The following is a 24,298-nucleotide window of genomic DNA, read 5'->3' on the forward strand; positions in this document are numbered from 1 at the left end:
TAATTATTTATTCTTTAGTTTAATTATTTATTATTTTATATTAATTCAGGTACAATGCACCAACGGTGTGACAGGCTACGGTCGCAGACGCAGATCGATCGCCTCCAGTGACAACTCCAACAAGGTGTACGAGGTGTCGCTCACGACCTTCATCAAGGTCGACTGGAAGGAGGGAGAAAAACAGGCAGGTAATATGATCGTGCATGCAACGCATTTAGGCATTTCGTGAAAAAAAAGTATCATATATATTATTATAAATGAATAATCACACCGGGAAGTGTTTTAAATTCATCATGCGCGATATAACCTGTTTAACACTTTCGGTACCGGGTGCCCCGATTCTAGTACAAATTGAACATACATACGTGTTCTTGGCAGTGAATGTGTAGAATTGTTTTATTTCGTGAATAAATGGTAACTGGATACATTATTAATAGCTATAATATTAGTTAATGCAAAAGTAAAGTGAACGCCTATGTGCGTGTTTGGCATTATATGGCTAATTAAAATTAATGTCTTAAATTTTTTACTTTAATGTATATCATTAAAATACCATATTAATTTCTATAATTTAAGGAAAAACGACAATCCTTTCGTGCATCATAACAATGTGTCTTCTACAAAATACTTCCTACAAGTTCACTTTTCAATTGCGGTTATAAGTTTTCTTTCGCTATTCACTAAAACAGATATAATTTTAATTATAGTAACTTGGGATCGATATTTGGTCGGCACAGTGTAACGTAGTGTAACAGTGAATATGATTCTAAGTACTTAATGATATATTTTATTTACAGAAGACGTCTTAGCCCTTCTCAAGAATTTAAAAGTGGCGAATCAACGGCTAGAAGACAACGACGCCACTGATTCCAGCCCCATTGTCCTATACCCTGAAGAAATTGTAGCTCATGGCTCCGCTAATGCATTAAAGTGCAGTGTACTTGTAGCTTTAAGTTTATTATTAGTTATATTCAAGTAAAATTTGGATTTGGAATGGTAAAATAAGTTTATAGACTTTGCTCTGATTGCAACGAATATAGTCTTTTCCATTGTGATCTTAAATAACTGAAAACTAATAATAACTCGGGTTATTCCCACTAGTTACCACGAAATTGTTACTACGGGGAATTTTTTTCCCACCTTTAACTGGGCAACTTATTAAATCACTCTAAATTATATAATATTTATACTGTTTTATTAGTATTTTGGTGGAAACTACTAGAAAAAAAACTCTCCTGGTGGTAACTATCTGGGATTCTTTTTCCAGTAGTTACTACTGGTACCAATTTGGTGGTAACTAGTGGGATAACCCGATATGTCTTACTGTAACTCAGCCAATGATATAATTCTACAAATACAAAAAGTTGAATCTCACTGGCGAAATGATGAAGTCACGTGTTTGATTTGTTTAGATTAGTTTAATGTACTAATGGAACTATAGGCAGTGATAATACATAGGTACATATCCTATAGGAGCACTTGGCATGAATACTTAGATCTAACTCTTAGATGACTAGTATTGGAGACGTCAGGATCTGGTGTTTACTAAATGAATACTTATGGGATCTACCACACCGATTGTGTGCAAATGCTTCGTAGATACATAAAAACGACGTGTCATTGGGTTAAAACAATGAGATTTGATTCGTGTAGTGCGTTATTTAGTTTTCAGTGACTTTTGAGAGAAAAAAATGCGCAATGAGAGCTTGTAAAAACTGTAGTACTGTAGATAATATACACAGAGATGAATGTAGAATCTTAAACTTTGAGCATTGATAAAGTGCTATTCAGATCTCAAACTGAATATGTTGTGAACTCTGTGTTTCACATTCTTATTGTCGCATCATGTTTTACAATGAGGAAATGTAATCTATCGAACTATATAATTTCTAAACTACTGGTAGAATTACGAGTAGGGAGGTAAAACCTTTAGACTGGCCCGACTATTTAATTTATACACAAAAATAAACATTATATAAAATTTATAGCAGACTGTGGCAGTCAAAAGTTTAAGGAGTAAGACTTCTCAATCACCTAGTTTTGGTTGCTGGTTCAAGTTGTGAGAAGTGTACGAAAGTGGACGAACGCCCGAAACCGCTTTTCCATACAAACGTAGTCCCAATCGCCCTCTCTGAATATCAACTTAATTGAAAAAAATTTGGCATAATTAGATGTAGTTATATTAAGCACAGCCATGCCAGCTCGTTCGGGCTCGGTTTTTCGATGTTTCACTTATTATAAGAGTTTTTCGTTCGAATCACATAGCTGTGTATTAAAAATATTTTTAATAATGTAAATATCCAAGGAGGAAAAGAAGGACTACTTTTGTATGGAGAATCGATTGTCCAATTTCCTCTTAAATTTAAGACGCCTTAAAAAACGGAAAGCGGAAAAAAACTAATTTGTTTAGCATTTGGTATGTGAATTCTGTGTTTGGCCGTAAATTGTTTGCTTTATACCCTAAATGGTGTCATAGATAATGCTTCATGACCACGTAACGCATACGTGTCGTCGTGCGTTAAATATGGTTTATGTATTGCTGGCATGTGTAATGTATGTGTGCTAAAAAAAAGTAATGTACTTTGAATGGAACATAATGTATAAACAAAAGACATGTAATAATATAATAGAGATACGTAGCATTACGGACCAATACCTCGTTGGGTAACAACGAATTTAATTTTAAGTGATAAGTGATTTCTAACTTAGTGTTAGGTGCCTTTTAAATTAACTATTGCTTTTAATTGGCATTTTCGCAAAACGTTGAACAATTTTAACCTTTTCGCCGCCAGGGAAATAAAATCGATGTGGCACCCCCACGCCACTCAAGTTTTATGTCGTACTCTTTCAACTTCGGATGCAGTTGCTGGCAGGTGGGTGGCAATATCGATGAACTTGAGTTCGAGTTGTTGGCGGCGAAAAGATTAATCGTTTATTTTATGGTTCTTTAAGCAATTTATAAAATATTAGTAATTAAAAATCTATCATACACTCAAATAATGCATCCCTATACTATATTTAAAAAGACAACAACAATTAATGAGGTTTTAATTTTTTTTTATTAAAGAGAATGCCGTGCCCAAAACTGAATAATTTAAGTCCGCGAGTTTTGGTGGTGTCAATGAAACAACGGTTTTGCGAAAATGCTGATGTACTATACGAATTAAATATACTGCCATTTACAATCATTTTCTACATCACAAACGTTTTATGTACTTACTCACTTATTTTTTACACGAATCCACATTCGATGTAGGTACTTACGTCTATTTTTTTTAATTACCTAGTAAGTGCCTACATAGATATTCTAGACATAGATAATCATAATAAGTTCACTAGTCTTATCATAAAAAAGTATTGTATACATAAATAGACCAATCTGTCTAATAACTTTTAATTTTTCCTTTACATTTTACTCAGTAAAATATTTAAAATGAATTGTTCGTACAATATTGTACACGACCAATATTTTTTAAGTTTAATTCTATACTTTATTCTCATTTGGCCATATTTTCTTAGTAATTGTGATTAAATATGTAATGTAATTGATCATTAAAAGAACTAAATCAAAATGCTTTCTTAAACGAAATAAAAAAACTTTAATTCAATCCTGTTTTTTTACTTTTACCTATCCTTAACAAACCATTTGAAGCATGTGTGTTTATTTATCCATTTTTTATCAAATTTCACATGAGCAGTATTTTTTTTTGTAATAATTTGGGGATGTTACAAGAAAACCAGTTTTAGATTTCAGTCTTTTAATAGAATAACCTAATAATAACTGATCAATCTAACAATGTACATAGAAAAAGTTTTCGGACAAACGTATGTAAATCTTACATAATAAAGTATACGTAACAGGTAAAATGAAATCCTTAGAAATATAGCATCTTGCTATTGTGGCAATCATTTTCTCTCAAGAGAAAATTTGTGTCTTTAGTTTTTTGAGGCATATGTGTCGTCCTGTGACTTCATAGGGCGATTCGATAATAATAAATCGTCAGTCTACCTTTCCACGGCTACGGATTACCCAAACACCTCGCGTAGTATTGTAAGTTTGGCAAGAGTCAGCAACATAGACAGAAAGAATCATATACTGTATTTTTTATGTTAATTACTAGCATAAACCCGAAAAAGGGATGAGTATAGTTCATTTATTCGACTCTTACTGACAAAATTAATTAGCCAGACTAGTTTTAGCGTGGTAATTTTCACCTTATCTGTTAAGGGATGGAAAACTAATTCCAATAAATATCATACTTACCCCCACACATGTGACTTTCAGAATTGATACAAACTTAATTTATAACAAAATGCTACACACATAAGGATTTCAATTAGAAGTAATATTTACAATAAAAGGGAACTTATTTTAAATTACAACGGGAAGAGTTAGAACAGTTACAATAGTGGCAACATTGGAGGGCTTATATTAAAACCGTTTACTTTTAAAAAATGTAACGCCATGTAACAGCAAAGGATGAGAAATGAGGAAATTAGTATAGTCAGCATTAAAAAGGGCTTTATTGCAACAAATTTATTGCCATAGGAATATGAACGTGTTGCAATACTGATATATGTGACTACTTGAGTCGTCCCCGTCTATTTGGCATTGACTGTACAAGTATACAAATTTAAACTCGTTCAATGCCCATGACGACACGTGTGCGTCATGCACAAAGCGCAACAAATATGATCGTACTACAACAAAAAACAACATTTCGTTGCTGAGCGTTGAAAAGGATAATGGACATAACAAGGGACCAAAAAAAGTGTAATTTTCGTCGCAATTTAAAAATATCTTAATAAGAACACTAAACTTAAACATAATAATTACATTTCAAACAACTTATCAACAAACAATTCCTTTAGCATTACAGTGGGAACTTTTAAAAATAGGAAAAATACATTCACGGTAAATATTCGGGCAAAATTACATTCACTTAACACTTACTTAACGAATTATTTATTTACATATTGCTAATAATATGGAAGATTTGAGTATTACATTTTATTGAGAAAAATAATGTTATTATTTTTTACATAATTCAAAAATGTGGAATAGTTCCAGTGACCAAAAAATATTATTACAACACATCTGAAAAAATAACTTTAAAAAAAGGTTTATCTTACAGATGACCATCATTCGTCATATTTTATTCTAAAAAATACTATTTGGTGAGGACAGATATCAACTGAATGATTTCTACAAAAAAGTTGAATAAACATACTTTCTATACTTAGTTTTATTACAAAAATCTAGTGGTTTCGTTATATCTATATAGTCTACTCTAATTACAGTCACAAATTACGTAATTATTTATTTATTTATTTATGTTTCAACGATAGAAGACGCAAATTCAACATAACCTTAACAAAATTTATTTAGTAATAATAATGTTCTTTATCTGTTTCAGTTATTCCTTTCACTTTACATGTATTAGCAAGCAATAAATAATAACTGAATTCCGAACATCATAAGTACCTAACATGACACAATCAATATAAATCTTATCCTATCGTGGCAGATTCTACGACCTAGTATACCTAGTTTGGTCAACGTTATATAAGAAGTATCTCAATTCAATGGGCAGTGTCAATTCACTTTTAAGGTTTTTTCAACAAGCATTAGTTATCTAAATGTAGGTAGGTAGCTAATCTTTATTATTATATTAAAACACATTAGTAACCATGATACTGTATATCTATAGATAGGTTATACTCATACATAACGAGCACAAAAAAATACTTCCATATCTATTTAATTACCTACGAATGAATCTGTTTTGTTGATTGTTATTGTTGACAATCAGTTCATTTTTGTTAAGAACATAAGCTTTTTTCTATGTCTACGTTCGGGACTGGGCGCTCGTTAGTACGTGCACATTTCTCGCTTGCCTAGGCGTAATTAAAGAGCAACTGTACAATTTGTACAATTTACTTAAGCACTTCAATTTAGGAATGCCTATAACCTATCTGCAGTTATAACGTCATTAATTAGTAATGCTCATTAATTGGCAAATTTAAACAACACGCTATATCCCTGAGCATTGAAGTTTTTTCCGAAAAAACTTGGCACAGTTGATGTATGGTAATTTGAAAATCATACATTAGTACATAGTAGTTATAATAATCTGAAAGTATTACAGGTAAAAAAGAGCCTATTTTTTTGTAGGAAAAATAAAATTCATAGATGTAAGTTACAAGCTGTAAAAAACTCACTTTACCCTTTTCAGAACATTTTAAAGATAAAAAGACAACTATACAAATTCCTATTAAGTCAGCACAGTGAACAGATTACTAATACTTAATTATCAAGTCTTAAAATCACTTTAAAAAAAATTCTAGCACTACACAACTACTACTACAGGATTAGCATGGTGTGTTTATTCTTTCTCATTTCCTTGTAAAATGATGATAAAATTGTAAAAGTAAAGATTATATATGCTCAACGCCAATAACGACACGTTGTCGTGCTTCAGTATGGAAGTAACATCCCCTACTGAAGCACGGCAGTTGCTTTTTGTTCGAATGATTAAGAAGTAACATTTTACAATTAACTTGCAATGACGAATAAAACACACCATGCTAGCTTTAAACTCTACTGAAGACATTGTATACCACAGATTGGCAAGCTCGCTCCGTCCTAGGTTTAAAAACTATGTGTTATTCAAAAAGTTTATCCACCTAATAAATGCCCGACTTTAAAAAAACATCCTAATGTATCTTCATGCAGATGCATAAGAACACTTATACCGGGTGTTTCCTGTAACATGAGCAAATAATAGTAATAATACTCATCAAACGACATAACTTTTGACTATCAACTTTAAAAAAATAAAAAAATAATCTTTTTTTCATACAAAAATTAATATTATTTTCAATGTACGCTGTCATCAGTATGTTGACGTTGCTTTTCACGGTTTAAACATAACAAAATTTTCAATACATTGCGCCTTAGAATAAACTTTAAAGTGTAAATAATTATCAAAACAAAAGTTATTTTTAAAAGTTACTGAACAAATGTTGGTTAGTTTAAGGAGTAGTTCACTATACCTGATCGGTCCGGACACCATATCTAGTTTAGTTTTATTTGTTATTTTTTTGAGACATTTAATTTCTATATCGTAAAACGGAACACATTAATTAGCGACAGTAGGTAGGGTACTTTTTCGAATATTTTTTGACGTTTATAAAAGCCAGTGGAAGGTAGATAGATTTCGATGGCTGCTCATGGCCGTATACGCAAGCTCGTGCGTCGTGAAAAATAAAAAATACCTAAAAAAAACTGTCGATTTGTGTGCTCGAAACCCTCACCGGAGCCACTACAGCATCAGCTCGCCAATGAAGAGTGTCGGTACCGACAAAGCGATTCGTCGTGCAGAGACCGGGTGAGTTGGCTTTCGAGCTATTTGCTTTCACTGGCGTAGATTGTTAAATTTCTCGTTGTCTAAAACAATTTCCCTATTCGAGGGCGATTGTACATTTGTTCCTTCGACCGCGGATCCTCCTCAAACTGAGAACAGCTAACCTGTCTCGGGGCCAGGAGTGACGTTTGAACCTCTTTCGTTTCGTTAAAACTGTCGCTAATTTCGTTTCGTTGTCGTTGCCTATAATCCTATAGAAATACAGTTATTTTATCACATTATATTAAAATATCGAATTTTAACCGATCGAATTGATGATGCAATTATATTATACGGCCAAATTAAGTAGGCATTGAATTTGGTATTGACACCGTTGGGAATAGAACACTTCTAAAATTAGTCGGATAATATTTGCACCGCGTGCCATTTCTGATTACGTAATATAATAACCTATATACAACAGAGTTGATTTGGGGACTTTAAGAATAGCGATAATTAGATATTGTTATTTTGTAAAGTGAATATAATGCCTAGACGAATATAATTTACACAATAGTACAAGTACATATATGATAAATTAGTAATATTTTACCCGCGTATTTAGTCCATACAAATATCGTGCATTATTATTGAATAATGTTCACAGATAGATGTCCATTAATATTCACATAGATCACATAGTTAATCCTTATCAATAACTTGCTACTTCTGCTAAATATTTAAATACTTACGTTACGTACTCATAATCGGAACAAAATATTCGCGAGCTTATCTACAATCCATTAAGGTCTATATTCCAACGGCAGCACAGCACGGTGCGAACTATTTTTGTTATTGTAAATTGTAGTCAAATAAGTTATTTAACTCACATTTAATAAGTGATTTTCGCTTCGTCTCCTACATTCGGAAACATTCGAAATATAATTGAATTGCAAGTCTGGCTTCTAATCGTTTTTTGACCATCTATCAACATAATAATTCTAACAAGAATTCCTTCCGCACCTATTGTAGCGAGATAAATTATTCTTCGCAAATATTATTTAGCATTTATAAGTAGAGTTGTGTATTTGGTGGTATCGTGGCGGGTGGACCTTATAGCATAGTTCATAAGGTTGAAATTTGTTTGTTCTACAACTTGTTTTGTTTATCGAAGAAGTTTCTTTTACATTTAATTAACGCGGTTGCTTCATATTCAAACTAATCATGTCTAAGGCACTTGCTCGTCGTAATTTGCAATTGAAACGCGAAATATCGATCAAACGAATCGATGAATGTTTGGCGGCTGGGTTGCAGCCTAAAGTGGATTCCTCGCGATTACCATTGTTTATGTCTAGATTTAGCAAAATAGACGGCTATTGTTCTAGTTTTGAAACCCACCATTTGAAACTCATTTCGGAAATAACAGATGTGAACGAATTAGACCAGGAGGATGTTGTACGTCAAGAATTTGACGACAAATATTTTCAAATAATCGAAATTCACACTTCGTTGTCGACTGCGACTACTATCGAGGGCGAGACAAATAGAACCGATTTGTCCGTTAAGTTGCCTCGTTTAAATCTCGTACATTTCGATGGCAACATTAAATCGTGGGGAACATTTTATGATATGTTCAATACAATGGTACATCAAAACAAACGATTGTCAAATATTGAGCGGTTCTCAATTTTAATTTCACTCCTTTCGGGTGAACCATTGCAATTATTAAAAGGGTTTCCTTTATCGGATAGCAATTATTTAGATGCTTACGCGGCTTTGATCGATAGATATAATAACAAACGCAAATTGGCTTTTCGTCATTGGGAAGAAATTCAGAACGCTTCGTTGAAATCTAATTCGCCTAGCGAGTTACGTCGACTTGTAGACACTTTTAGAGAAAATATCGCGGTTTTGAAAAATCTGAGATTTCCCGTCAATGATTGGGATTTTCCATTGTTTTATTTATTGATCAATAAATTGGACCAGGATACCCGTCGTCGTTTTGAACTGCAAAACGACAACAAAGATGTACCGTCATTCGAGTCGTTGTTAGAATACGTGGGTAAGGCCGGTCAAGCGTTAGAGCTCGCCGACCTCACCGAGTGCGCCGCCGCCCCTGCGGCACGCGCACCCACGGCACCCGGGCGTACCGCGCGCGCTCACGCCGCGCCGCGCACCGCTGCCTGGCGCCCGGCGCAGGATCGTGCTCCTGCGGGAGCAGCCTATAAAACGCTAGTCACCACTAGCGCCACCTCGATCGAATCGTATTGCGTGTTATGCAAGTCAAATCATGACCTTGCTAAATGTGTTGAATATCGGAACAAGACGCCTCACGAGCGCTTTTCTGTTGTCAAAGACAATCGGCTCTGCGTCAACTGCTTACGTTCTGGACACGTAGTTAAAACTTGCCCCTCAAAGTCTCGTTGTCTAAAGTGTAATGTTGCCCATCACACTACTATTCATTTCGATGTCGATAGCGGCAATTCCAAAGTCAGCGTCGCTTCTTCGGCCTCGACCAACGCTGGCGCCGCGACTTGCTCGTCGTCCTCGCCCCTCGACACCCCAATGCACGTACCTGACAAACAAGTAACCATGCTCGCATCCGATCCAGCACCTGTGGGTCGAATATCTCTTCTTGCTACTGCATGCGTGGAGGTACTAGATAAGTTCGGTAGTTATCAAAAAATTCGTATTGTCATAGACAATTGCAGTCAACCAAACCTTATTACACGACGTTGCGCGCAGCGGCTTGGACTTCCGACACGACAAAAAAATACCTCTATTGAGGGTGTATGTGAGGTGTCAACGTTGTCAACTTCTTATACCACTCTTAACATTCGCAGCATGAAATCTGATTTTGAAATGTGTGTCGAAGCCTTTGTTACACCCAAAATCTGCAGCGATCAGCCTGCAGTAAAAATTGACATGGACCAGTTGTCATGCGTCAAAGCATTTGAACTCGCCGACTCTAATTTTGATAAACCTGGATGCATTGACGCCTTATTGGGAGTGGATGTTTTTTGTCAAATATTTTTGGGTAACCGCCACAACTGTGACGATGGACCCACAATCTTTGAGACCAAGCTTGGCTGGGTTATCATGGGAAAGGCCCCTTGCGCAACTTCCCATTCCCAGACTTCATTGTTTTGCTCGATCGAATCGCTCGATACCCAAATTCGAAAATTTTGGGAAATTGAAAGTCTCCCTAACTCTTCGTCCTTAACTGACGATGAAGTCATGTGCGAGAAAATATTCGCCTCGACTCACGCACGTGACTCGAACGGGAGATATATCGTACACTTGCCGTTTCGAACCGTCGATCCTCGTTTAGGTGACTCGCGCGCTCTTGCCGAGCGCCGCCTGCTCTCTCTCGAAAAGAGACTCTCTCGTGAACCGGAACTCCGGACAGAATACAATAATTTTATGCGTGATTATCTCGATGCTGGTCACATGGAACCAGTAGCACCCCAGTCAGACGGGCGTGCTTATTACTTAGCACATTTCTGCGTGCTCAAGCCCAGCAGCACCACCACCAAATTGAGAGCGGTCTTTGATGCTACTGCTCAGCCTACTGGAGGCCCCTCGTTGAATGACCAGTTGCTCGTTGGACCGAAACTACAATCTGATCTCGTTTCGATATTACTTCGCTTTCGTTTGCATGCGGTTGTTTTCACAGCCGACATACGTCAAATGTATCGACAAATTTTAGTCTCTCTTACCGATCGAGACTTCCAACGCATTTTGTTCAGGTTCTCCCTCGATGAAGCTATACAAGAATTTCGTTTAAACACCGTGACCTACGGCATGTCTTCGTCCAGTTTCCTTGCCATTCGAGCCCTGATTCAATTAGCTATTGATGAAGGCAAGAAGTATCCTCGTGCGGTTGACGTCCTCAAACGAGACATTTACGTCGATGACGTGGTGACAGGCGCTGAATCTGTCGAATCAGCTCTCGACCTTCAGTCTCAGGTGGTTCAGATCCTAGAGAAAGGATGTTTCGAACTTCGCAAGTGGTCGAGCAACTGTCCCCGTCTGCTCAACAATCTCGACCCAACCCATTGTCATAATAAGACGCTCTCTTTTGATTCGGAACCGACATCTCCTGTTAAGGTGCTCGGTATGGAGTGGAACCCGTCCAGTGACGCGTTCACTTTCACGGTCAATGCGCTTCATGAAAAGTGCACAAAACGAAATATTCTTTCGGAATTGGCGCGCATATTCGATCCTCTTGGGTTTCTTACACCCTTGACACTCTCGTTCAAGCGCATAATTCAAGAACTTTGGACTCTCGGTTTGGATTGGGATGTGGTAGCACCCCCCAATATCAGCCAAAACTGGTTTCGTTATCGTTTAGATCTCGACTTGTTGTCGTCTCTCGAAATACCTCGATTCATTCCATCGACGAAGTCCTGCAGTGTTCAGCTGCATGGCTTCTGTGACGCTTCCGAGGCAGGATACTCGGCTGTCATTTACTTTCGCATTCGACATAGTGATGGTAGCATCACTATACATTTGATAATGTCACGCTGTAAGGTCTCTCCTTTGCAACGTACTTCTACCCCCCGTTTGGAACTGTGCGCTGCAGTTTTGCTGACAGACCTCGTTAAACACGTAAAGGAAATTTACAACGGAGACGTCCAATTTGAGGATATATTCTGTTGGTCTGATTCCACTGTGACACTCTCCTGGTTACGTTCGCCATCGCAACGCTGGAAAACTTACGTCAGTAACCGCGTAAGTCACATACAAGAAAGAATACCCGCTGGTCATTGGCGCCATGTCACGTCAGAAACCAATCCGGCTGATTGTGCCTCTCGCGGAGTGACTGTTCGAGAACTTGTAAATCATCCTCTATGGTGGACAGGCCCGGCTTGGTTGGCACTTGACAGTAGCTCTTGGCCAAAGTTACCGTCGTCTATCGAACCGCAATCGGACTTGTTGGAAGAACAAAGGGTCCCCAAGCAGACCGTGTTGTTTACTGCCGTCAACCAACTTGATGACTTCTTATCCAGACATTCGAGTCTCAATAAGGCTAAACGCATTGTCGCTTACGTTCATCGTTTCGTACATAACTGTCGTAACCCTGACAAAAGACGCTTCGGCCCACTTGTTCAATCGGAACTCGATGGTGCCCTTACTAATTTAGTTAAGTTAACTCAAGACAAGTCATTTTCGAATGAGATAATATCTCTAAAGGAAGGTAAAAAATTGCCTAAACAATTCAGAAAACTCAGTGTTTTTATCGATAATTCCGGTTTGTTGAGGGTGGGCGGTAGGCTGGTTCACTCTGAACTTGATTATGATTGCAAGCACCCTTTACTGCTGCCCAGTCAGGATCGCATGACACAGCTCGTCATCGACCAAGTACATAACGATAGTCAGCATCCGGGATTACGCACGCTAAATTTCTTGATTGCACAAAACTTTTGGATACTGGCTTCTAAGCGCGTAATTAGTTCTCGCCTATCGAAATGTATAAAGTGCTTCCGCTCTAATCCAAAACCTTTGGTGCCCCGTATGGCAGACCTCCCAAAAACTCGTATTTCACAAGTAAAACCTTTCTCGTGTATCGGTGTCGATTTTGCGGGTCCTTTTCCCACATACATTAAACGCTATCGTGGAGCTAGGCCTTTTAAAACACACGTGTGTTTATTTATATGTTTTGCGACCAAGGCTTCTCATGTCGAGCTTGTTATAGGACTGACCACCGAAGCCTTTCTCGCTGCTTTGCGTCGATTTATCGCTCGCCGTGGCCGTTGCCAACGCATACATTGTGACCGAGGTACGAATTTCGTAGGCGCTTATAACGCATTGCTACCTCTCATGCAAGACGCAGCTTCTCGTGAGAGTATCGAATTCTCTTTCAATCCACCAGCCGCACCCCACTTCGGCGGCTTGTGGGAAGCCAACATCAAATCGTTTAAAACGCATCTTGCTCGCGTTGTAGGGAATCAAATCCTAACTTATGAGGAATTTCTTACAGTGGCCGCACAAATTGAATCGGCCCTTAACTCACGGCCACTCTGTGAGATGAGTTCCGATCCAAACGACATGTCAGTGTTAACACCCGGACATTTTCTCACCTTAGAGCCCTTAACATCACTTGTAGATACGTCAACTAGCGACATAAATATTTCTATTTCGAATCGTTGGCAGCTTGTGCAGAAACTTCATCGTGATTTCTGGAAGCGATGGCATTTGGAGTATTTGCATACATTAAATCAACGCGCGAAATGGCACTCGGATATTGACGAACCCAAGGTGGGCACATTAGTATTGATTAAAGATGAACAACTGAAGCCACTTCATTGGTCTCTTGGTCGTATAGTATCTTTGCATCCGGGCAAAGATGGGATCCCCCGTGTAGCTACGGTTCGGTCACAATCAGGTCTAATACAAAGACCTCTGGTAAAGTTGTGTCCTTTACCTATAGACTAGTTTGTTCTTAAAATACTTTGTATTTGGTGGGCGGAATGATCGGTCCGGACACCATATCTAGTTTAGTTTTATTTGTTATTTTTTTGAGACATTTAATTTCTATATCGTAAAACGGAACACATTAATTAGCGACAGTAGGTAGGGTACTTTTTCGAATATTTTTTGACGTTTATAAAAGCCAGTGGAAGGTAGATAGATTTCGATGGCTGCTCATGGCCGTATACGCAAGCTCGTGCGTCGTGAAAAATAAAAAATACCTAAAAAAACTGTCGATTTGTGTGCTCGAAACCCTCACCGGAGCCACTACAGCATCAGCTCGCCAATGAAGAGTGTCGGTACCGACAAAGCGATTCGTCGTGCAGAGACCGGGTGAGTTGGCTTTCGAGCTATTTGCTTTCACTGGCGTAGATTGTTAAATTTCTCGTTGTCTAAAACAATTTCCCTATTCGAGGGCGATTGTACAATACCCCATAGCCTACAGCCTACAGTTTAATTTATTGCTTCTGTTACAGGAAACACCCGTTATATTTGAATTAATTAACAATCAACTCATCAACTTCGAACAAAAATACCGCTTACACCTCATTATTTAAAATAAACTTTCTGAATTTCACTATTAAGAACAAATTATTGGCAGTTCTCAGTATTCCTACTATTCAAATTGAATATTGAACACTTAATCGAACGATTGAATTTATCAAAATAAATCAAGATACAACTTAACTGCTCTGAACGCGTATGAGCGTTGTTGGCACTGAGCATTTTTACTAATGTAATTTTTTTTTTCGAATTGCGTATACCGCTTCCTACGACCGTGCAACTGCGATCGAGATAGTATAATTCCGATGATTTACAACCTGCCTCGTCACCTATTTATATTCGTTCAATTCAGCCCAATTTTACAATTAAATTCACGAAACCCGGCAATCGAAGCAAAACGACATGACATCCGCCATACCAACCAAAACCAACCAACCCAACCAAGATAACCAAGATAAGTCTGCAACGATTTTGATAGCACAGACTGGCTAAGTGTTATATAAATAAACGTCATAATTTTTATAGAAGTCTCACGTTTTAAATAACACTTGCCCAGTCAAATCACTGTAGACTTATCTTAGTCTACATTCGATCCACTTGACAATTTTTTTTCTAGTCAGTGACCTGTTTTTCAGAGCCACTCTGCCACCCTGAATCCATAGTATTAGTATCACTATAGCAATGTCTATGATGATGCACTTTGATCTCATCCTTCTCTTCCCGAACACTTTCATATTGAGAGTCAGGACCGAGACAAGATGTCTCAGCCTCATTAGAATATACCTGATCTTCATTCAATAATGGCTTTTCTGCTGTAGGAGATAAAGGTTGATTTGGCGGCGGAGGCGCGAAGAACTCCGCTTTATTTGACTCTGAACTCAACTGTCTAGGATGGTTAGACTTTGGGCTGAATCTAGGTATTCTAACTTGACGTGATTTAGGACTACCTTCGTCTCGTTCGATTCTGGAATCGTTAAGGCGATCTCTAGAATCGTTACGACCGCTCATTCTATTGTCGTTTAATCTATCGCTGATTCTAGAATCCCGCTCACGTTCCATTCTATCGCTTATCGCACGCTCACTTAACCTAGTCTCGTTAAGTCTATCGCTTAATCTAGAATCGTTTAAGCGCTCGCTTAAACGCGTCTCGTTCATTCTATCACTGATCCTAGACTCCATCGCTCCGCTTATCCTAGAATCATTGGCGCTACCGCTTATTCTAGGATCATTAATTCTAGACTCATTTAACCGTTCGCTTATCCGAGAATCATTAATTCTAGACTCATTAAGTCGTTCGCTTATTCTGGAATCATTAATTCCGCTGATTCTAGAATCGTTAATTCTTTCGCTGATTCTAGAATCATTCATGCTCATTCTCATGGAGTTATTGAGTTGTTCTATTTGCTGTTCTGTCAATCTTAGGGAATTGTTTTCTCTTGCCTGTTTCGCGTGTTTTTCTTGCCTCGGACGGCGTTTGGAGCCGACCTGCGGTTGGGGGCGCTGCTGTCTCGTGAGGGTGAAGGAGCCCGTGTCAGACTCGGAAGTGGACTCAGGGTGGTTTTCGATGGTGCCTACGAGGGCTGATACGTTCGGGTTCAAACAGCAATCCGCCTGAAAATAAAATATAATATGAAAAACAGTTATAGATTGTTTTTTTCTGTTTGAAGCGAAAACTGGTGATTGAATATGTTTTTTGATGATTGTAGTTTACTTTCAATATCCTTAAATTTCGATCATCACTCGATTGCTCAAGATTAAATAGAATGAGTTTATAATACTAAAATTAAGAGGGTAGAGGGGAGGGGAGAGTATAGCACTTGGCCGTTCATACAAAAAGAGAAAACGTTTTCCACTTCTATATTTTCCTTTCTTTATGATTTTTTAGTATGTTATTGACAAAATGAAAAACTAGTTCAAAACAACATTTTTTTTTTAAGCGAAACCTATAAACCGAGAATATATTATATTGAAGCGATCGACATCAAAATCAAAGTAATTTGTTAAGATTTGTGGAATTACATAGAAAAATTACCGTTATTTCGTTAGATTTGAAAAGCTATTCTTCCCTCTTAATACTTACAGTAAATATCAATTAACATTATGTATTACATAAAGTTAATTGACACGAAAATACGTAGTCAATTTATTTTATGTGCGTATTTTATTCATAATTTTAAGCTATGTTTTTTTATACTACATCGGTAGCAAACAAGCATACGGTCCGCCTAATGGTAAGCAGTGTCCGTAGCCTATGTATACCTGCAACTCCAGAGGAGTATTGCGTATGTTTTGTGTATCATGGCCACAAGAGAATGTTTTGAATATAATATGTTTTATTTCCGTTAAATGTATGTATCTTTATTTTTAATGAAATTTTGTAAAAAAAATCCTAAAAAGTTTCGTCGACGAATAGGTTTTTGGCCCGTCCAGTAGAAAAAAAAAAAACGTGTTTCTCATACCTTTACAGAAACATTGCAGCAGCTGGATACATCAGCGAAATACACCTCAGATTCTGCATTCTGGTTCCCGCGATGACAGTCTTGCATCGAAGACCTGTCAAAAAAATAACATTTTTTAGATTAGCAAAAACCAAAAAATACCCAGTTTGAATTGTAAATGTCTTCTAGGTGGGTTATTCCCACTAGTTACCACCAAGTTGTTACCAGTGGTAACTACTCTGATTTTTTATCCCACCTTTTACCAGTGGTAACTACTAAAAAATTCCCACTAGTTACCACCAACTTGGTTTGTCCCAACTTGTTTGGGAATTTCTTTTCTACCAGTAGTAGGTAAAAGGTGGGAAAAAATTCCCAGTAGTTACCACTGGTAACAAATTGGTGGTAACTAGTGGGAATAACCCTTCTAGATCTACCATACTCTGGCAAACCCATTTTGTCAGTAGAAAACTTTTTATTTGAGGTCAACCATGGCCATAGAGACATAAGTGCTCTCTTCATACATACATTAAACTGTTGATTGACATTGAGTTGATTCACAACTTTTAGAACACTGATTTCGTGTCCCTAGACTCCCTAGCAAAGAAAAAAAGATTTTTCAAAAAACATGTTGATTTTTTACATTTTTGTTTACACAGGCATTATTAGATGCATGTTAATAAGTATTTCATTAACACATTAGAATTAACTACTTGATCAGATACAAGTTACATTTTGTTCCTGATTTTTTGGGACACGCCATTTTGTATGGGAGCAAACTTTTTTCTACTGCGTTACCGTAGAAACAGTAACTTTAAAAAAAATGATAAAGATAAAAGATAAAGATAGTTTATTATTCAAGTAGGCATATTACAATGCGCTTATGAACGTCAAATAAAGCTACACCGGCTGTAACCCTACATCATGGCAAACGGCCCGAATGTCCGAATGTGTGTGAATGTCGAATGTGTGTGTAGTCTTACCGAATGGGGGAATGCTTATCATTCTGAAAGCCTAAATTTTCTTTCCCTTGCTTGGGGTTAGGAGGGCACGAGTCGCTGCTTTGATCTGAAACTAATGAAAAACATTGTTTAAGCTTAAGCTTGCGAGGAGCTTTAACGGGAACAAGCGTTGGCGAACCGACGCAAACTTCCTCTTCCTTGAAGCTCCTCTTGAAGGGAGCGAAACATGTCAAACACTAGATTAAGTTATTTACTTTTTGTTTCACTCCCTATAACGCCGACATTTTTGGCTCTAGTTGGTTCACTTTAATATTAATTTATCTCTATATAACGTAAACTCTTTATACTCGTAACGTCAAAAATTGTCCGGTCCCTTAAGAATTTCTTTTTTGACGTTAATTTTTATTTTCATCACACTTGCTCGAAAAAGATCTTATTTCATGCAGGTGTACTGAAGGACAAAGGCCTATATTGTTCCCGGGGGAGTTATGGATTGTGAAAAAAAATGCTATAACTCCCTAGGGAGTTATAGCTTTTCTTTTAAATGATGACACTTATTCATACAAACCAAGTAGCATAAATGAGTTTCACTTTTAAAATACTGACATTTATAATTTAATATTTTTGTTTCTGTTTAAAATTATTTAATTTGATTAAACTAACAGCCGTTTAAAATATTTTTACATATTTTTCAATCGTGGCTGAATGCCGAATAGGTCTGTGCCTTCGATGGTTAAACTCAGAAATTACAAAATGGCGGACGAATGTTTGATATGTCACCGTGTTTAAGAATTATTACGATTAAAATTTAGTTTTTTCTTCGCAAGTGTGATGAAAAATATTGTGTTTAACTCCGGGGGTAAGAATATTGCAAACTCTTTAATTACCACCCTCGTTTCCAAAATTACACTTACCCCCCTCGTTGCACAATGTACTATTTTTATGGAACAGGTTGTTGCGAGTAACGTTATAGGGACCGTGCGCGTTGGAGGGTCTGCCATCTTGTGGCCTGAATCGAAACCACAAACATGTACATTTACACGTCACGTGTTTTCTTGTGCATAGTAGGTTCTGCCATCTTGTGGGCTACATCGGAACAATAAACATCACATTTACGCCTCGCACCAAAAATCTGACGGCTCCTGTGCTGCCTCCTACAGTTCATGCATGCTCTCTATATAATAAATACCTTTTCTACCGAAGCAAATACCTAGGATGACACAAATTATTAGTTTTAGGTTTGGTATATGGTCTGAAAACTATGTGTAAAAAATAAACAACATTAATAAATAAATAAATAATAATAAATAAATATTATAGGACATTATTACACAAATTGACTAAGTCCCACAGTAAGCTCAATAAGTCTTGTGTTGAGGGTACTTAGACAACGATATATATAATATATAAATATTTATAAATACTTAAATACATAGAAAACACCCATAACTCAGGAACAAATATCCATGCTCATCACACGAATAAATGCCCTTACCAGGATTTGAACCCGGGACCATCAGCTTCGTAGGCAGGGTCACTACCCACTAGGCCAAACCAGTCGTCAAAAATTAATATTCTTCTAACCTCAGAAGTTATCGCTACAAGTCTAATATGGAGTTTACTGCACTCGTAAGAACCGCTAAATACCTACAACGTACCTTTGCTAGCGCTCTTTTGGTGTAAGCACTCGATGGCGACGTTGTCGTCCAAACGACAGTCTCTGTGCAGATTACCCGCACTCATTCCTAGAAAAATATTAAGCTCGAGTAGAATTAAAATCTTGAGTTGAAAATATAAAGATGAAGTGTGCTGTATAATTAATTCTACACGCCTAGACTCCTTAACTCAAAAAATCTTTTTAATTTAAGATTAGTAGTTAAGCTAGAAAAATGCATGCTTTTTTGGTATGAAATAAACAGTATTTTTTTTTAAATTGGAGTTAAAGTAATATTTAGTCAATACGCCAATTAAACCCGACAGATTTTAAAGGTGTATTTTTGACCGCATTTAGAGCCTAAAATTTCATACAAAGTTTCCTGAAATCGATCTTGTTTTAGGGATTTTCACATGTTTTTTTGCTGCTACACGGCCACTATGTGACTTGGTTTAGACATACCTACTGACAGACATTAAAGTTTTAAAGGAATATCGCAATTCTTATGTGTAAAAAAATATACTAATTCGTTGTAATGGTTTAAAAATAAATAACGTGTCATGTGCAGAAAACGCAAAAAAAAATTTTTTTCCCCAAATATTTTTTTTGCGAATTTGCCCAAATCTCATAACAATTTTTTTGCTCCTTATGACTTCAGGAATGCGTGGTTAAAATCTGTCGGGTTTAATTGCCCCACGGTGTATATTTCAAGTATTCGACAATTACCCGGTGGACTTTCAAGGTCAGAAACTAGTATTTAAATGATTTAATTGTTTAAATGTATTTTATGACATGACGTGTAGCTAATCCATAATCACATAATTATTTATTATTATTAGTTTTTTTTAACATATATAATTACAATGACCTTAGTTATAAGAAATGTAATGTCTTAGGCTAGTCCTGTATTGTTACATTTTGTGGTTACTTGAATAAATTGAAATTGAAATTGAATTAACAATAGCATTTTGTCAATAACAACCATAGAGAAATAAGTAAAATAAGAGTGCTCACTCCATACATCAGTTTTGGTACAAAACCCTTATTATTTTCGCAGTCGACATCTAGCATCGAGTAGCGGAATTATCAGTACCGCTACTTGACACTATTAGATGTCTTGAGTGTCGCGACTGACGAAATTGTATCGCCCAACAATTTACAACTAATATTACAAGCAGAAGGAGTTGAAAATAGAGTTCCGGTTAATCCGGGCATAATATTAGCTGAAAATTGTTCAACACTTTTCGTTCGTCGCGACATCTATTGTCACGTAGGTGTACTGATAAATCCACTACTCGATGCTAGATGTCGACTACGAAAAAATATATATTTTTAAAGTAATTTATAATATATGTTGCATATAGCGTTGTTGTAACACGGACATTACATTTAATTCAACCAAACAATTGAAAACTATGACATATCAATGTCATTTCGTACACACTCGTACTAAACACTAATCAATATGTAAACAGGCCCTAAGTCATGTGTGTAGTGCTCGGGGCCCTATAAGATAAAAATAAATTATTGATTATCTCCGAAATGGAGTTAATTAGAATAACAGTGCCTTTGAGAAAGTTACTTAATTTAAGCTCAAGAATGCACCCTTGAAATTAACAGATAAAAAAAAAACTCGGTGTATAGGGCACTATTGAGTGAGCAATAGGAGAAACAAGTCGAATAAACTTACCTAACGTTCTTTGACACGGATACGGCACCAAATGTCCCCTCAAAGTATTGAACCTTGCATCGGGCAAATGCATCTCCTGCAGCCTAGCCAACTCCTCCGGCGGATAAATCTGGGCCAAATGCATTTCCCTCATATCCGGATTCAACACCATATCCGGATTCATTCTCATTTCTGGATTTATAGGATTTATCCTAGCTTCTTGATTTCTAATAAGTTCCGGATTAATCCTGGCCATCTCTTGGTTTCTGATTATTTCGGGATTGATTCTCGCCATTTCCGGATTTATCCGGATCATGTCCGGATTGATCCTTGCTATGTCCGGGTTCATTCTCGCGAGCTCCTGTAAAGATAAAGATAGTTTATTTTTCAAGTAGGCATATTACAATGCGCTAATGAACGTCAAATATATCTACACCGGCTTTAACCCTGCCCGAGAAGATTTGAATCCCTCCTAAATCGTAGGAGGGTATCCCAATATGGGACCGGTAAGAAACTCGGCGGAATCCATCTTTTCAAAGCATTACATCTAATAATTAACATGCCTTAAATTCAAAAAACACAATTTAAATATATATAGAAAAAATATACATACAGTAGCTATCCTTGGATCGTTGGGTCGCTCTCTCATGTCGGTCCGGATATCCGGGTTTTGAAGCATGTAAGAGTTGCGGCAGGTGTGAGGCATGGTGTGCTCGTGGGTCGAGTTGCGGTGGACGTCGATGTGGTGGTGATGGAGGAGGGTGGCGGCTGCTGGGTCTTGGTGGAGGTGGTGGCTGTTAAAAATATTAAAATTAGGGTATTTTATTTTTTAACCAACTATCAAACTAGTGGTTCCGCGGACATTGAATCGAAGCACAAATGAAATTAGGTATTTGTGCAACAACAGAGGAAAGTTGGTTTTTCTTGCGAGTGTTGATTTCGAGTCTCTTGAGACTCAAAAACACGAGATGTAAAATAACTTTGCTCTCGTGTGACACATACAACTTTTAACCTCAGTAGTGAGAACATATTAAAGGTTAAAAATATTCAACATCAAGTAAAGTTTACCACATTTATTAATGAAAGGCATCATCATTATGACGAAAGCTTGTCTCACTCCCTGGAGTGACGAAAATCGCACTTTCCTCACTCCCTGCACTGATGAAAGTAGGCTTGTTCGAGCTGCTGAGGTGAAAAATTATTTTGTTGACTATATTAATCATAAGTATAAGGGCTTGTGCCCAAATCACGCCAGGTTTTTTCGGCTACTTTTGACCCCCCCTCACCCTTGGTGATATTTGGCGAGGTTCTTGGCGAACTCCCCCATAACCTCACATGTATTTTTTTTTATTCGAATTTATTTTAAGATAAATAGTATTGTATAGAGTAAATCTTGTTTAGACTCGCTATTTTGAAGTGTCAAGTGAAGATTTATGTTTAATAAAACCGAGAAAGTTCTTGAAAGGCGAACCAGGGTAAACATTATGAACCGTTTATATCACGCTCGAAGTCGCAAGATGTTATACAAGAAAAACGTTTTTAATATGTGCATCGTTGTATGTAATCATCTCCCGGAGGAACTAAAGCTCCTAGAGGGAAAGGTCTTTAAGCGCAGTCTTACAAACTGGCTCTTAGAGCGTCGTTTTTACAGCCTAAAGTCGTATCTCGAATACCAACAGTATTCAAATTAGTGATTTAGTTATATAATTGTATTACTTGTGATATGCCTATTATGTAAACTTTTTCAATTATTTCGATTTGACCTTTAATATAAATTTAAATTTATTTTTTATAATTTTACTGATTATAAATTTGCACGCTTGCATGCAAGCTAGATACATGAACTGTAAAACTGTATTGTAAAATCCTCACACTGTATCGATGCAAATAAATAATTTCTGAAATTTCTTTCTGATTTCTGAAAAAGTATGGGGTAGATATTTTTTCTTAGTTTCGTTGACCATAGAAAAATACACGTGAGGTTAGAAAACCTGCGGAAAAAGGAGTGCGATATAGGAATATACCCCCCCTCCCCTGACGTGATCTGTCGTGATTTTTTTCGTGACCCCCCTCACCCCTAAAAATTATCTAAATACGTGATTTTTTTGTACTCACCGACTGCCGCTCCGCCCTTGAGGGCTGTACGGCGGCGGCGGACCCCACACTCCCGTTTGAGCGTCGAAACTGCCGCTGGCTTCTCCAAATCCTTCCACCTGGAAACAACAAAGTTTCATTTAATATTTATTTTTAATAACCCATGTACCTCATCGTCATCTCCTAGCCGTTTTCGGCCACAATGATCCGTCCAGCATTCGTTCTACCGCTGAGAGCCTCATAAATCTTTCTTAAGCTCTGAACTAAACTTCGCTTTCCCAGAGATCTGGAAGCCGGCTTGGTTCCTCTGGAGCATCTGAAAGTTCGCCGGAAATCGTTTCTCGAAGCCTTGAGAGTTGGTGGGTGTTTGCCTGGAAGTTCTGGAAACTTAATTCCTTTGGACTGACTGTCTGAAAGATAGTTGGAGCTGCTTAAAGCCCGTTTTTTGACCCTAGATCAGTGGTTGGTATCTTATTCACCTGATATTGTCCCTGGTATCCTTGCTGCATCTGAGCTGGATAATTCTGGAAGGTCCCAGAACTCTGGAAGCCAGCCTGGTTCCTCTGGAATGTCTGAAAATTGGCCGGGAACCGTTCCTCGAATCCTTGGGGGTTGGTGGGGGTTTCTGTCTCGCAGAAGCCGTAAGCACTGTCTCCGGATTGAGGGACGCCCATGCGGCAACGAGAGCTGTTGATGATACGACATTTTAATTTGTTATAGTTGAAATTTAAAGATCTGAATGGAATAGAGATTAGAAATGTACCATTACTGACATTCTGGTTAAGTATTCTTTAGTAATTTCTACAGCAGATAACTAACTCGATTGCTTCATATTTTTAAATAAAATTGGAGTTGAATATTTATTTAAAACCAACATGAATTTACCATCCTATATATATTTTGCTCATTGCAAATTGGCGGGATATTGTGTGCATGTGATAATTAACTGATTTAATCTGTTCGAACACGGTCCGATAAATCTTAAGAGCCCTTAATCCTTGGAGCGTTCTCCGATTTCACGAAATAACGCTCGATAGATGGCGTTGGCGCTCGGTACGCGAGCGCCGGCAACGCGACGCGCGTTTCAATGCAGACTAGAATAATCTTGATAGTTTTCAACATTAATTTTAGTGTCATATGATATCATATGGGCACTCTTT

General features: G+C 37.3%; 2 protein-coding genes across 7 annotated transcripts in view; one reads left to right on the forward strand and one right to left on the reverse strand.

Annotated features, from left to right (window-relative positions):
- The window catches only part of LOC133532011 (uncharacterized), a 105,838-nt gene extending 102,230 nt beyond the window's left edge, over positions 1 to 3,608 (forward strand). Inside the window, exons 9-10 of one of the 2 annotated variants that reach the window (XM_061870491.1) lie at positions 50 to 184; positions 798 to 948. In XM_061870491.1, coding sequence (XP_061726475.1) covers positions 50 to 184; positions 798 to 809 — 147 coding nt within the window. In that variant the 3' untranslated portion in view covers positions 810 to 948. Of the gene's footprint in view, positions 1 to 49; positions 189 to 797 lie in introns of both variants that reach the window. The other variant, XM_061870490.1, reaches the window with a different exon arrangement.
- A 3,257-nt stretch (positions 3,609 to 6,865) lies between these two features.
- Positions 6,866 to 24,298, reverse strand: part of LOC133532312 (uncharacterized) — a 63,361-nt gene continuing 45,928 nt past the window's right edge. For all 5 annotated transcript variants that reach the window (XM_061870925.1, XM_061870922.1, XM_061870924.1 and 2 more), the window contains 9 exons: positions 23,618 to 23,825; positions 23,160 to 23,257; positions 21,658 to 21,838; positions 21,066 to 21,405; positions 19,380 to 19,466; positions 17,743 to 17,833; positions 16,784 to 16,877; positions 14,252 to 15,935; positions 6,866 to 7,056 (listed from right to left, as the gene is read on the reverse strand). In XM_061870925.1, the coding sequence (XP_061726909.1) occupies positions 14,937 to 15,935; positions 16,784 to 16,877; positions 17,743 to 17,833; positions 19,380 to 19,466; positions 21,066 to 21,405; positions 21,658 to 21,838; positions 23,160 to 23,257; positions 23,618 to 23,825 (2,098 nt within the window). In that variant the 3' untranslated portion in view covers positions 6,866 to 7,056; positions 14,252 to 14,936. The remainder of the gene's footprint in view (positions 7,057 to 14,251; positions 15,936 to 16,783; positions 16,878 to 17,742; positions 17,834 to 19,379; positions 19,467 to 21,065; positions 21,406 to 21,657; positions 21,839 to 23,159; positions 23,258 to 23,617; positions 23,826 to 24,298) is intronic.

The sequence above is a fragment of the Cydia pomonella genome, chromosome 26, assembly GCF_033807575.1.
Source record: "Cydia pomonella isolate Wapato2018A chromosome 26, ilCydPomo1, whole genome shotgun sequence".
In the NCBI taxonomy this organism is placed as follows: Eukaryota; Metazoa; Arthropoda; class Insecta; order Lepidoptera; family Tortricidae; genus Cydia; species Cydia pomonella.